Below are 16,260 nucleotides of genomic sequence, written 5' to 3'. Positions count from 1 at the left end.
GGACTTCTGTATTATCAAGAAAACTATTAAGGATAAAAATCTCCCTTTTTAATCTATTGTAGTTGTTATCTCTTTTCTGGAAATGTGATATTACTTGGAATTAATTTTGCCAATGCTTGAATAAATATTGGATGTCAATCTGTGAAAAGAACTATCAAGCTAATCAATAATATCATTGAAGAATAATCTCCCCCTCCCTCCCCAGCTCAATGAATGTTAAATATAACCCACCTTTAAAAGGAAGGGACTCAAAGTGCAAAGCACTTAACAAACAGCAGGGAACAATTATACTCAGGCTGAAACTGATGGCTGCCAACTTAAATGAGAACAAGTTTATAATTATTCCTCCAGAAAAATTGCCAAAGTGAAAAAGGAACTTTCAGACAACAATAGGTCCACAAAGGTCCACCAAGTCTTCCTGCATTTGATAAAAAATTAATGTTAAGAAAGTCTATTCTACAACTTTTGCTAAAAGCAAACATCTGGTTTACTTAATATCTATTTAGCCTTATCATTAATTCAAAATTCTTCATGGAGGTTTACCTCCAATATTGAACTGGAGGTTCAGTGTCTTTGACAGTATCACATTTTTTTTTAATGAAGAAAGACTGGGGACTCTTTGGTTCACTGAATCCAATCCCCTAGTTGTTGGAGTATTCCAAATTAAAGCACATAAGGCACGATGCTTACCGTTATTTCAACTCATTGATGAAGGAGAGCTGACCTTCTCTCTGAATAATCAATTCCATTATCCATCTTCACTTAGTATTAGGAAGGTGTCATTTTTATACAATGAACAACTGTAGATCCATTAATTTGAATAAGTGAATCTTCTGTGCAACTTTTCTTCAGATATTTGAAAAGTACTACTAAATCTCTTGGTCTTCCTTTTTCAAGGCTAAACACACTAATTTCTTCAACAATTGCTCATATAATTTTCTAATCCCTTGCTCAACTTCAATAGCCTTTTCCCTGACCCTTGCATCCTTAAGGAACAGTGTATACAACTGGACACAGTAATTGAAGTTGGATCTCACCAATGCAGAATAAAGTGGAAACTGCTTTGTTATGATTTGAAAACTACATCCTAGTTACTGTAGCCTAAAACTGTATTAGAGGTGTTTGGGTTTTTTTGCAGCTATATCACACTGCTGCATATCACACAAACTCAGTTTGAAAAGCAATAATTATTCCAAGAACTTTTACACAAATAGTGTTACCAGGTCAGGTATCTTAGCATTTGACTTATGTTCTCTAGATGAAGACTCTTTCATTTGTCTCTATTAAATATCATTTTGCTACTCTCATTCTAGTTTCGTAATTAGTCAAGACTATTTCAAATTTTATTTCTGCCTTGCTGTGAATCAAACTATTCATTTTGCCATTTATCTTCCTAATTTTTGTATTGGTTTGCTGTTCTTACCCTTAATTTATCTTCCTTTGGTTAATTTATCTGACTTGTATTTGCACTCTTTCCAGATTCCTTTCATCTTATTGTTACAATTGCTACCTTAATGGGTACAGGTGAACAGCCATGCACTTCTTAAAGCACTGATTTCTACAAAGGTTTCTTCCCTTAAATGGTTTCTCTTTCCTGAATATTTTGTTTTGCATTACATCCAACCATGGAAAAAAACATTGAAATGGTCAACGTGATATCACAGTAAAAACTAAACCTTTTCTTCCTTATATTCCATCACTGGATGCTAATAAATCAGGGACAGACTACATCACAATGTTCCATTCACCCATGTTTTGAACTCTTCTCTATCCCACAAGTAAATACTTATGTAAATTTTACATGTGTGTGTGTGTGAGTGTGCATGTGTTTCTGTGTATAAATCCTATTAGGTATGTATCTTTCCCCTCTGTTAGATGAAAGGTCATAGTTCTGTTTTTCATGATAAATAATCCAGAAGAGAAAATGAGTCATTATGGGTTACTTACATTCTGTCCATTGAAAAAAAATAATAATTAGGTTTCTTCCAGACCAAATTTCTGGCCTCAGACTAGTTTGGTCACTCCTTAAGTTCTTAAGATTTAGGGAAATTGTATGTTTGAAATGCAGCTACAGAATGACTCTTTATCTTTTAGTTGCTATTGACCCCTTGAAGAATTAGGAGTAGAGACAGCCAGCAAGAACATCTCTTGTTATTCCATTCTTTGCCTTGTTCAGTTTTCCGAATTTGTTAATTAAAAGGATCCAGCATGGATTTATGAAGAAGAAATCCTGGCAGGCTATCTTGATCTCCTTTTGTGATAGAATTAACTACCTGGTAGGTCAAGTAAATATCATTGATCTAGTATATCATGACTTCCGAAAAGTTTCTGATGGAAGTTTATCATAACATCCTTATTAACAAATGGTCAAGTATGGATTTGATATTTTAACCTTTAAGGGCACCCACAGTTGATTCAAAAACTGTACTCAAAAAGTAGTTCTAATGAGCATCAAATCTATCTGGAGAGATATTTCAAGTGAGGCACAGTAAAACGGTCCTGCGCCTGGTGCTATTCAATGTTTATATGTACAGTATGTGAATGAGGGAATCGAGAGAATACTTATCAAATTTACACATGATACAAAGCTGGAAGGCGAGGGAACTATTCAACAGATTTACACAGACCAGAATGGACAGAGAAAACAAATAGATTGACATTCAACAGAAATATTTAAAAAAAACCAAAAAATAAAAACCAAAAACCCCATGCATCTGGATAACAAAGATGAAAAATAATGTACACAATCTGGGAAATCTGGCTCAAGAGTACTTGGGGATGGATCACAAGGTCAGTATGATCCAATGTGTAAGCAATTGTAAAGAACAATAACCTCCTGAGAGGCATCACGAGGGCATAGAGTTTAGATCACTGGAAGTAATTTTCCTAGTCTTCTTTGCCTTGGTCAGCCCTTACTTGGACTGTTGTTTTCAGTTTTACATACCCCATTTTTAAAAAGCCATTAATAAACTGGAATAAGTCCAAGAAGGGCTACCAGGATGATGAAAGAATTGGAAATTAAGTCCTATGAGAAACAATTAAAAATCTATGTATGCTTATGTATGCAGAAGAGAAGGGAACGTGGGGACATGATAACTGTTTTCAAACATCTGAAGGTCTGTCATATTATGAAGCTGAGACTTATTTTATTGTAAGACTAGAACTAATGAAATGAAACTTCAAACATGTCAATACAGATTAGACATTAGGCAGAACTTTTTGATCATAAGAGTGTCAATCATTGGAATAGGTAATCACATGGAGTGGTTTCTTTCACTTCAATGGAAGTTTTCAAATAGAGGCTGGATAGTAACTAATTGGGGATGGTGTAGGGAATCCTGCAGTTTGCAAGGAGTGGATTTGATGATCTCTTAGGTTCCTTCTGATTCTATTATTCTATATTTAGTTTGTTACATCTAGAGTTTCTAATGATTTGGTTATGTATTCAAACCAATCAACTTCCTCTATCTTGGAATTCTGATGATAGAAAAATTATACATGATATTTTGAATATGGGAAAGGAGGAAATTTGAAACAAAACTTTATTTTACAATAGTGCTTTTAAATGTGAAAAACTTCTAGATGTGTGGATTTCAGTCCTAGAATTATCAGCAAAGCCATGGTGGTTTGGAAATTTGGAGAGTTGAAGTTCACAAATCAGAAAAATACTCAGGTTGGGAAACATTTTCTAGAAGAGTGGTATCTCTCCCTCTCACACACACACTTCAGAAATAATTTCTGATATTTGACACAGAGAATACAGGAAAGCCCCAGTTTAAAGTTTTGTATTTTTCTGGGACTTCTGGTTGATGTTGTGGCCCTGTTGGACACGAAGAGCGGGGCTCTGTGATCTAGTGCCAAATTCCTCGTTGGAGGGTTTCATAAGAGGCTAAACTAAGTCAACCTGTAGGAGTGATGAAGAGTGGAGAGGTGCCCTGCAGGTCGCAGAGAGAGGCAGCTCTCCTGCTTGAACCAGAGCTAATTCCCTTTCATCCAATGAAGAGGAGAGGCAGCTATTATGGCTGCCACAAAGCTGGGACAGCCAAAGAAACAAAGAATGTACTGGAGTGGTGTGAATGAACAGTGACTGGAACTGGGTGAGATGATCTCTTTTACCTAGAATTTACCCTAAAGAAAATAAATCCTAGAAAAGAGATTCTTTGAAAAGTTTGTTTAAGCGGCAAATAATTACACAGAGAAAATCACTGACCCAAAAGAAAAGATTCTAAGAGGAGAGCACAACACTTTTAAAAACATAGAAAGATTGGATTTCTAATTCTTATTGGCAATAAGGCATTTTAAAATGCTGGAAATACTTGTTTGAATTTTGATTATTAGTTTGGATAAATATTAACAGAACTTGTCAGATTTTGTGCAACCTTGAAAGTTAAACTGAAAGTGCCACCTACTGGTGAATGGAATACATATATTCCTACAATCCTGGGAAAAATACTGATAAAATAGAGGAGAAAGGGGAAATATATAACACCTGGAGTACTGCTGTGCTATCTACAGCTTTATACTTATCCATCTCATGACTACTGGAGCTCCAATGGTGAGAACATGGGAGACATTTAAACAAAGTGGATCTCATTTTGTTATGATTGAACTCAGAGAGTGGATTTAAAGAGACATTTGGAAATCTTCCTGGACTATCCAAATAGAACTAATTGACTAATTGTGGGACATGAACTATAATTACTGTATTCCCTGAGGAGCAATGTCAGGATTGAGCAAACGGTTTTCAGTTTGACTTTCTGAGCTTACAAATAATTGGATTGGGGCAGTGATAGACTATTGACAGACTACTGAGCAATATTTGGACCTATCAAAATAAGACAAGATGTTCCATCAGGGGGATATAAGTGGATTGCATAAAGAAATGGTGTCAATGTTCCAAAGCATTCATGATATGACTATAAGGAATTGAAGCAAAATAAAGAATCTAATGAATAACATAGATGGAAAGTTAGGAAATGTTCAACAAGGGATAATGAATGATGATCAAAAAGCCCAGGAAATAGAGGAGATAATGGAAAGACCAGGGGAAAAGATAGGACAGATAAATCAACAAATAAAACAAGAAAATAAGAAGGAGAAGGCAATAAAGACATGAAATAATTCAGGGAGCATACATACTAAAAGACCAAAAAAATTCTATTGGATAAACAGAAATATACTCTTGAAAAGAAGCTGGGGACTTGGGCAGACCCTCTGGAGGCTTGGCAGCAAAAGGTAATAGAGATGTAAGGAATATTTGGATTAGGCAGGAAAGGAGTAGATAGAGATAAAGACCCAAGGGAGGAGTTTGGGAGGCAAGTTAAAAAACAAATAAGAATTGAAATATTTAAATGGGCAAGAGATGATGGATAGAGGAAATGCTTTATAACACAAGATTGGCTCAATTAGGAGCTAGAACAGAGGCAGAAACAAGAAATAGGGGGAATATTATTATGCATATTTCTATAAAATATACTAAAAGCAGCAGCTAGATATAAAGATTAGATGTTGAAAGATGGTGTCACTATGTATGTTTTAATGATATTGTTATTGTCATTAGAATGGAGTTCTAAAATACTGAACAACTAAATAATGAAAGCCTATATTTTAATATAAATATGTGTAATAACATTATAATTACATAAATATGATTAAAGTAACAAATATTAATATTGCAATTATTATTTGTATCCAAATGAATGATACCCAGAAGCCTTACTGTTCATCTATTGATATTGATGTATATTCTAAAATAAAATTTATAAAACATAAAAAAATAAAGTTTTGTATTTTTCTCTTTTAAAGTATACTAAAATACCTAATAACTCAAGAATAAAAAGATCAGGAGTTATCTCTAACACTATGTAGGACAGACATGCGAAAGACTAGCAAAGCACATCCATAAACACCAAATAGCATTCAGAAGAGACAACAAAAGCTTTTTAACTTGGTAACACATGGATAGATTCAGCTACAGTTTCAATTGAAACTGTGAGTATTCTGGGCCAAGCTAAATCCAAAAACACTGAATTCCTAGAAGCCTGGCATTCAGACAAATCAGCAATTAATAGACAAATAGAGATAAACTACATTTACACACCATTCAAAAAAGACAATAAAAATGGTAAAAAGTAAAGCAAAAGACCGGAACTCATTCTTTCCAGATGTCTATACCTAGATAAGCAGAGATTAACACCAGACAAACAAACAAGCAGAAAACAATATCCTAATCAAGGAAATACCTAGGAGAAAACTATACCCTCACCAACAATGGCAGGACAAACTATGTAAGCAAGGAGTAAACCCCACACTTACTTGTACTGATGACATAACCTAGTACAGATAGTCCTTGACTTAAAACAGTTCATTTGGTAACCATTCAAAGTTGCAACGGCACTGAAAAAAATGACTTTTTCAGATTTATGACTTTTTCAGACAAAACTGAAGTTTTTCAGACTTATGACCAGTGCAGCATCCCCATGGGCACATGATCAAAATTCAGATGCTTGGCAACTGACTTAACACCTGTGGCCAGGCAGGTCATAAAATGGGGCAAAACTCACTTCACAAATGTCTCAGTTAGCAACAGAAATGTTGGGCTCAATTGTGGTTGTAAATCAAGGACGACTTGTAGGTAATAAAATGCCTGCAAATAAACAAGGTCCAAGAGAATCAAGGATTCCATAACTCTTTTGTGTTTCTCATGAAACCCGAACTGGTGCAAGTTATCCTGGTTATTCTCCTAAGAAAGGAGCTAAAAGACATATTTTATTTGCTGCTACTTGCATCTAAGTAAATTTCATGTGTTTATTTAAAAAGGCAAAGTTTCATGGAAGCACGAATGTATGGAATGTTCTGTTGTCTTTAGTATTGCATGATATATATCAATAACAAGTTAGAGCAAGTGAGATATCATAAAGCATTTCACTATTTTTTTTATTGAAAAAGTTTTTCAAATACAGATTTTTCCCCCTTTCCCCCCCCCTCCCTAACCCCCCCTCCCCCTCCTCTCCCCCCATGGCTTCTCCAAGATAAAATCCAAATTGATATCACATTATATATAATACTTTACCACCCTTTTACACCACCCCTTATGTGCTAACCATTTCTTTCTAACATTATTATTATATCCCCCCTATACTATACATTTCAAAGCAACATTCAGCTATAAAACTATATAATAAATCCTAATTTAGCATTTATTCAACTCATAAACTACCCATTTCCTCCATCCCCACACATATGTCTCTTAATTCAAATCTTTTAAGTATATTAATATCTGAACATAACATCCCTTTTCCTAAACTAATCAATCAGTAACCTAATCTATCTCCACCCACTTTCCTACAGGTCTACCATACATAATATTTTTAATATCTTTGTTCTTCTGCCCGCACCACTAAAAGATATTTCCATATATAAATAAAATCCTCAAATGACTTTAAATTTGTAATCCATATAGTATCTTCTGTAATGTCTTTCAACTAGATTATTAATTCCATCGCCCATGTTAGGGTAACATCGAGTTCTGCTTCCAACAGAGTATTCAGTATCTTCAATTACCATCTGCCCCCATCAATAATAAATGTTTCTGTATATAAAAAAACACCCGAGTGACTTTATATTTATATTCCATGTAGTATCTTCTATAGTGTCTTTTGTCTAGATTATTAATTCCAACCATCACGTTAGGGTAACAACCAGATCTTCTGCATGCCCCAATTCCATAGTTCTCTTGCCTTATAACTCAACATATACGTAATCCATTTTTCAAAGAGTCCAAAATAGAAAGTTCCAATCCGCTCAATCAAAGGCCATCTTCCACATCCCAAAAACACCAGCACTGCAGAGATCTGTTATTCTTCTCAAAATAGTATAAATCTGTAATTTGCCTCAATTATATTTTCATGCATCAGCCTTCTATAAATCCCGCTTATTATATTTAATCATCTCTTAAGTAACTGGCATTAATCTGTTGGCTAAAAAAGAAAAAAAATTGTTTAGTTTAAAATTTTTTAGTTTTGTAGGACCTGCTTCTTCTTTTCTTAACTTGTTGTGGTTTAGATTTCCAGCCTGGTTGCCTTCCTAGGACTTGTGTATTAGCTGATTGAGTTACATGCTGGTCTGTAACTTGATAAAACATCAAATCGAGGTCCAAAGCCGCCTCTCTTATATTTATAGGTAATCCAGCTATAGCCTCTGAAGGAGAATCCAAAAGAGGCTCATCCAAAAAGCCCTCTATAACTTGTTGTTTTTCCATTACCACCATCTCCATCTGCTTATCCTGAGTTTCAATTTCTTGTTCATTTTGCTTTTCTTTGTCCCCCTCCTGTGTTCCTAACACTGGTGACATTTGTGGAGATGTTGGGCCCATTTTAAAAACCTTGTAGTAAAATTCTTCCACTTTTTCAACAGTATTTAGTTGATATCTTTCTCCTTGATATCTCAATATTATACCAACTGGAGCATCCCACCTAAATGGGATGTTTTGTTTCTTTAGCTCAGTCACCAAAAATCCAAAGTCCTTTCTATCTTTTAATATCTTGGACGGCAGCTCTTTATATATCCAGATCTTCCTTCCATTCATTTCTGGAGTGGAGTTAAAAGACTTTTGCACAATATCATTTCTTATTCCTTTATCAGTAAAGTAAATCACCACATCTCTGGGCAACTGCCTTTGCTTTGCCACCCAAGAATTTACTCTGTAGGCCTTGTCAATCTTACAGAATACCTCTTCAGGACTAACCTTTAAAATCACAGCCAGAACTTCAGCAGACATCTTTCTCAAGTCCTCTCTGTTATTTTCCTGTATTCCCCTCATTCTGATCGCAAATTCCATAGATCTAAATTGCATCATTGTGACTTCATTTTCAATCCTTTGTTTTATATTATCTGCATTGTAAGTCTTGTGATCAGCTTCCTTTATTTTAGACTCTACTTCTGAGCTATTTTCTTGAATATTTATCAAATCATTTTCAATTCTTTGTATTTTATTATCCAGATTATGAATCTTATAGTCAGCTTCCTTCATTTTAGACTCTATTTCTAAGTTGATATCTTTATCCATCTTTATAATTATTTCTGAAAAGCTTTTCAAAGCTATTACAATATATCGTTTCAGGTTATCATACTTTTGTTGTACCAGCTCTTTAATTTCCTGTCTAAATTTTTCAAGATTCTGGTTCACAATCTCATCATGTCTTGCCATCTCCTCCAAAACAAATTCCTTTAGGTCTTTAAAGCCATTTTTCTGTATCTGCAAGCTCAAAACTTGTTCATGTGATTTATAAATGGGGAGCCCCCCCCACAGCTTGGTTGTCTGGCTTTGTCAGTTTTAACGCCATCCTGCCACACAAACAGACTCTTTTTAAAGAAAAAGACTTCTCTCCAGACAATATCAATATCAAGTCTCTAAGAAGGAAGAAGCATAAAATAGGAATTTTTCTCTTCACTTCTAGCCAGCGCTATTGTTTCAGATACTTTGTAACGTATTAAACTGTTCAAACGGAAGGACTTTCGCTTTCAGCTTTCTTCTCAAGCCTCAGCCAGTCGCCATTTTAAACTTTCTTTTTTTTCCCTTTCACTCTTTCTTCACTTTTAAAATCAATCATAGGGTTGTTAGAAATACTTGCAATTTAGAGTCCCAAATCCGGATTTCATCCTGCTTGTTCAGACAGTCTGTTAGTTTTCGCTGATTGGATTGGTCCTATCGTCTAGCTCTGCAAAGCGCAGAGTTCCCCTGAAGCCCGGAGCAGCGGCGAGCTGGATAGGAAGCCTCATCCTGCTTCCTCCCCAAGAGTAAAAAAAAAAACTCTGGGGAGTTCACAGAGGGCTCTACCTGCTCTCGCCGGCTCTCTCTCACGTCTCCTCAATGAGACAGAGTTTTTCGAGCCGTCTCTCAGCTGTAGAGACGGCTCTTACGGGCGACGAGGCTGGCGGTCCCGAAAGACCGTCTGGCGACGACGGAAGCCAAACCGGAAGCCAAGCATTTCACTATTGATTGTTTTATTAATTATATCCTTTTGTTAAATTTTATGAATTTAACTTTGTAAATTATATGCTTTTGTAAATTGGGAAGTATTTTTCCCCACCAGGAGGAAGTTGTGTTCCATTTATACCTAAGTGAGAATCAAAGCTGTTATCTGGAATTTTTGTTCAAAGGTAGGAGCAATTGCTACCTTGAGAAATCCTTGAAGATATTTCCTGCATCACATTTGCCAAATGAACACTCAACAATTTTCAAACCCTGCAGCAACATGTTGATCTAAGTTATACCGTTCATGAATAATACTTTCTGGTAACTCACAATGGTATCAATATGTTTTCAAAGAAATGGAGATGGGGCTAGCAGTCTTAACTATAAATGCATATTATTTGTTTTGAAAAAAGCAAATCAGATAGAATGTTAAAGCTAAGGGATGACAATATCAAAAGGTGGTAGGAGAAAAGAAAAAAAATGATGGTAATAAAGAAAAACAGTGTTTAAAAACTGGAGAAAAAAATATGAAAATATTATGAGATTGTTTTTTACCCAGTTGAATTTTAGGTGAATTTCGTGGACTAAAATAAGTGCAGCAACATCAATAATGGGCAAATATATACCTGTAGATATATCACACAGAGAGAGGAAAAATTCCCACTCAAGGACATAATATTTATAGAGAAACTGTGAAATAATCACTGACAGAATTATCAATACACTTTAACTTAAGTGAAGCCAAATGCTCACTTAGGAACGTATGTCCACACTGTAAAAAAGTATAACCAAGAAGATGAACTTTGATTTCTTAATATGACCTCCTCTTAACATTACAAAGTAGAAATCAATCATGGATAATAATACATTTTAGATTACTCAGTGGAGGCTATCATCATAAGGCTAGAGTTTAATTGAACACATTCTTATTTCCCTTCCTTCCCTTTGTTTTATGTTAATAGAACACTATTCTCCCAAGTTTTAGTGAGCAATACTTATCTTTGAATGAGATATTGGATGGTTATTTCACTCATTTGTTTAAAGGGATAGGCTCCTACCACCCAGAATTATGATCTTTATTCAGTAGCTGGTCCAAGAGTACCCAGAATTACAACCATAGATTAAATAATACAAAGGACAATTTCTCTGCAGTGAAAACTATTCCCTCTATTTCCATATGACTCATTATTTTGAGTGCAACTTGCTTGAAGGATTTACATGAAATTTCTCAAGAAATGGATTGGGTGTTTCCATCCCCCCAAAATTCAAGATGGAATGAGTATTGACTACAAGCAAAATTTAGCAAGTACTTCATTGCACATTAAATACCACGGGCACGTTCTTAGAACTAAGAACGTGCCCGTGGTACGTTCTTAGTTGTGACATATAATGTGACATATAATTTTAAAAGCACTCATTTGTCAAAACTAAGTTATAGTTGCTTAATTTTAAACGACCTTCTAATGACTAATCAAATTATAATCCTAGCATTGCATTGATATTATACTTTCATATTTTAGAATGAAAAGAGAAATGCCAGATTTTTAACCACACAAAATGTCCATAATTAATCAGAACTTCTAAATCTGACAGGGCACAAGTTTTGAAATCAGTGCCACAAAAGAGCAATAGTCAAGGGACTATTTTATAGCCAAAAAGTGAAATATATGTTTGAGTCAGAACAGCATCTCGCTTATACAGTCACCTTTTATTATAGCATCCATTGAAAATAATAACTGCACATCTGTGTGCTTGTGCATTCAATCACACCGATACCCCAAATATGTATAACTGCAGTTTATCACTGATACCCTCTAAATGCTCTTCTATTACCAGACTTTATAAAAAAGGAAAGTGGCTCTGGATTTAATTTGATTTTTTTCCTGTTCTTAGTAAAGTCTTTTTATTGAATCTAACCATCTAATTTCAAAAGCAAATTAGAAAACAGTCTGCCTTTCAAATGAATATTGTTATCCTCTAAATGAGTTATAAAGACCTATAGGTGAATAGTTTGGTCAGATTCCCACTCTTTTTTACCCATATATAGCAAGGAAAAGTTTGGGACATAAAAAGGAGGAATTCCTAAAGTTGCTCAAAGTGTCTGTGCAGTATGCACTTGTAATGTTTTGTGCGGTAAATACGGTAGTATGTTAAAAACAGAGATGATAATGCTGATGCAATCATCATTATCATCCACCCTAATATAATATTGTTCATGTAACCAATGAAGGCATAATGGGAAAAAAAATACAACTTACCTGTTTTAGGATCAACAGAGAAATATGGTTGTCCCTGAAGAATACTATAAACTACCCGGGCACTATTTCCATAAGTGGGATCATCTGCATCTGTAGCTGTCACCTGAAGGACTGAGGTACCTGTCATAGTCAAAGAAACATGATTCAGCTTCAATGTACAGCTTTTTAAGTAATGTACATTCTGATGCTTTTTCAGTTCAACAAGAAGACTTACAGTAAATATAATCTTTCATTAAGCCACTGACCTTATTTTCATGATTTGTTAGATTTATAATCATCTTTTTTTTCCTGGAGTTTAAGGTGGATTATATCTGGATCTCTCTTCATTTTATCACAAAAATAACCCTATGAGTTGGGTTGGAGTGATTTGAACTCATTCCTGTCAGAGCATGCCGACCTTCCTCATTTATCAGTCAGAAGACTCAAATCCAGGAAGCTCCCACTGGCACTTGCACAATATTTGCCCAACAACTTTAATATCAATTCCCAATGAAAAGCCAAATGGGTTGTGAATGCCCAGAGATAGGAAGACATATAAATAACCCCACAAAAAAGCTTCCGGGATTTGAACTACCACGTCAGCAATGGACCATCCTGAATAGCATTTGCATCTCACACGGCGTCTGTCAGGACACGCTGTATAAATGGAGCACAGTATCCTCCCCTCAGTGTGATAGCTGGATCCTATGTCAAACTGTACATCACATCATGATCGGATGTAAGCTGAGGGCATATATTGGTCCAGTATCTGATTTTTTTAAAATATAAACAATGCTGCACTTCAATGATTAGATGACCTAGACATTGGTATTTAAACATAGATCTTTTTAACATTTGTATTTTATTATGTTGTATTAATATCGGAGTAATCAGTGGTGGGATTCTGCCGGTTCTAGGGGGTTCGGCCGAACCCTTTGTTAAATTGCTGGCTCGCCCCGCCCCTTGCCCCACCCCTCTGCACCACTATTTATTGCCAATAAATAGTGGTGGGCGAGGGGTGGGCGAGCCAGCAATTTAACAAAAGGTTTGGTGTTTTTTTGTAATTTTATTGGCCCGCGGAGCTTCAGCATAGGCTAATTAGCCCTTGCTTAGATCGGCTCCCGACTCTCAGCTGATTTGCTCTCAGCTGTTTTGCTCAGGGCTCTGCTGCTTGCTTGCAAAGAGTGCTGATTTTTTTTCCCCTAGCTATACTGAAAAACGAAACAGAAAGTAAAGCAGGCTGTTGGTTTTGCACGTTGGAAAATTAGGCAGGCAGATTTCTTTTCTTTTTCCTCACCAAAAAAGGTAGGTGCAAACAATGGGAAATTTAGGGGAAAAGAGGAGACTTCAAGATTTTAAAACACAAAAGAAAAAAAGCTCTATTTAACTAGGGAATTGTAATAATTGAGATACTATTAATTGTATATTGTGTTGAAAGCAGAAATGGTTAAGTTGTGGTTTGAAGGAATATATGGGGAAAATTATTTGGTTTATTATTATTGGTGAATATAATTAATTGATTTGTAAGAAATTGGATTGCATGGAAATAATTGGAATATTCATGTTCATATTGATTAATATATAAAAAAGGTAGTTATATAACTAATTCATTTATATTAAAATGTTGAATTTATATTAAACAACTGTAATATTACATAATTAACCAATGTGAGGATGGATATAAAAATAGATGACAATGGGAAGGGGTATAATATAGAATAGAAGGGAAAAATTTAATTTGATTAAGATTAGAGATGAAGATGAAGGGTAATATTGGTTTTTTACAAAAATAGATGAGGAATAAATATGGCAAAAAGGAAATATAGAAATTGTAAATTTAATTGAAATGACTAAACACTGTTTAAATTTATGAACCAGCCAAATACTCTGTTCAAAGAAAATACATTGTATGTTTGTATGTGTGTTCCTAATTATTGTTATTTATTCATATTTGTTCTCTTTTATTCTTTAAAGTTTAACAATTCATTCTTTATCTTAATATCTTTATATTTGTTTGGGGTTGGCTTTCTTCCCTTTCATCTTTTTTATTGTACAGCAATCTTTCTCCTCAAACCCACCACCTCTCTCTTTTCTTTCCTTCTTACTTTCTCTTCCTCTCCTTCTTCTTCTCCTCCCTACTTCCTCTTCCTTTCTCCTTCTCCTCCTCTCTTCCTCCCTCTCTTACCCTCACTCCTACTCTAATTTCCCTTCCTTTCCTTCATCCCTCTCTATTGCTGTATCCTTTTATGCATATGGACTACTCAGAGGGCTGAAAAAGTTATTTCTGACTGGTCCTCACACTTTTGACCAGTCCTCGAACTTACGACTGTCCTCACATTTTATGTTTTTGCCCTATCTTGTCACCATAATGAAGAGAAGCAGTTGTGAAATGAGTGACACGGTTGTTAAGAATGCTGCAACGGGCATAAATGTGAGGATGGTCATAAGTGCGAGGACCGGTCAAAAGTGCGAGGACCAGTAAGAAATGACTTTTTTCAGCCCTCTATAGTCCCTATGCAGATAGCCACGCCCTGCGGTCACATGACCAGCTAGCCATGCCCACCCAGTCACATGACCAGCTAGCCATGCTCACCCGGTCACATGACCAGCTAGCCACGCTCACCCGGTCACATGACCACCAAGCCACACCCCCAACTAAGCCATGCCCACAGAACTGGTTGTTAAAAAAATTGAATCCCACCACTGGGAGTAATGCTAATATCTATTGCTAGCCCATATACGATATGCCATACACTAAATAAATAAATGGGTTGGAGTGAATGGCAGAAGAGAACTAAAACCATCCAGTGAGTTTCTGTGGACTAGAATGTGGATCTCAACAATCACCATAGCACACTGGATATTCCTGCTATTTTAAAGAATATGAAAGCACAAAAGCTCAGAAACTGGCTGATTACAATGATTATGTTTATTACATTTGTTTGTTTGTTTGTTTGTCAAACATGTATAAGATAACAGATATACGTATAAATATAATTATGAATACAGGAAATGGATATGAATAAATGGGAACAGTAGGACAGGGACGGTAGGCACGCTGGTGCGCTTATGCATGCCCCCTTTACGGACCTCTTAAGAAGGGAGTGAAGTCCACGGTAAACAGCTTAAAGTTGAAACTGTGAGGGTTTGAGGCTGTAACAACAGAGTCTGGTACTACATATAACCTAGTCATTGTTTTTTCACTGATATCCCATGCTCGCTCTACATTTTGGACCTTCATGCTTTGAGTTTCAAATTCCACAGCAAGACAAAAGGCCAATGTTGACAGGAAGACTTACTATATACTAAAACTTTAAAAAACACAAGAGATTCTAAACTACAAAGCTTTGAAAGTAAGCTATGCTCAATAACATTACGGATTAGAAAGTACTTTATTTGTTTGCTCCAAATCTAAATTAAGCAAATAATTTCAACTAATGGTGACAAACTCTGAAACAGCAGGGGGAGGGAAGAGGGGAATGAAAAGTTTATTATTGAGAAAAAAATATTTAAGCACTGTAATAAGATTCCATAAAAGCACCTTCCAAAATGAGAGTCATGTTGCTTATTAAACAATATGAATTGTAATTGTGAAGCAGTGTAATGGATGTGCCACCAGTCTCCTCTCTGTTTGGAGGAGGGGGAGAAGTCGGTCCACAGCACCTCTGGGGAAGACAGGGCAGCGAGCCTGGAGGTTGTTGGAGTAGCAGACTAGGGAGAAGAGGGCTCCGACTCAATGGGGCAACTGTAGCTGGCTGAACTCGAGCAAAGGGAATTACAACTGCAACAAGTTAGCCTGGGGGCTCCAGGCAGGGAGTGAAAACAGCTGCCAGTAGTCAGTGAGGATGAGGAGGTGCCATCAACCCTTCCCCAGATCCAAGGTCATGCAGGGCTGAGAGGTGACAGGAACAACACCAGTTGGCCAGGTAACTCACGAGGAGGCAGCCTCATCCATTGTGAGGAACTGTACTAGTGTTAACTATTTAAGCCTGCCTAAAGAGAAGGATGTTGCTTGAACAATGTGTTTTGCTTCATGATCCTGCTTCC

General features: G+C 35.9%; 1 protein-coding gene across 2 annotated transcripts in view; it reads right to left on the bottom strand.

The window, feature by feature from the left end:
• Positions 1-16,260, bottom strand: part of CDH18 (cadherin 18) — a 203,598-nt gene that overhangs the window by 110,235 nt on the left and 77,103 nt on the right. For both annotated transcript variants that reach the window (XM_070942579.1, XM_070942580.1), the window contains exon 3: positions 12,235-12,354. In XM_070942579.1, the coding sequence (XP_070798680.1) occupies positions 12,235-12,354 (120 nt within the window). The remainder of the gene's footprint in view (positions 1-12,234; positions 12,355-16,260) is intronic.

Source organism: Pituophis catenifer, unplaced genomic scaffold, assembly GCF_029215685.1.
Source record: "Pituophis catenifer annectens isolate HBS135680 unplaced genomic scaffold, rPitCat1.0.hap2 SCAF_3, whole genome shotgun sequence".
NCBI classification, from domain to species: domain Eukaryota; kingdom Metazoa; phylum Chordata; class Lepidosauria; order Squamata; family Colubridae; genus Pituophis; species Pituophis catenifer.
The sequence above is the reverse complement of the archived record's forward strand: the minus strand, read 5'-3'. Positions and strand labels throughout refer to the sequence as shown.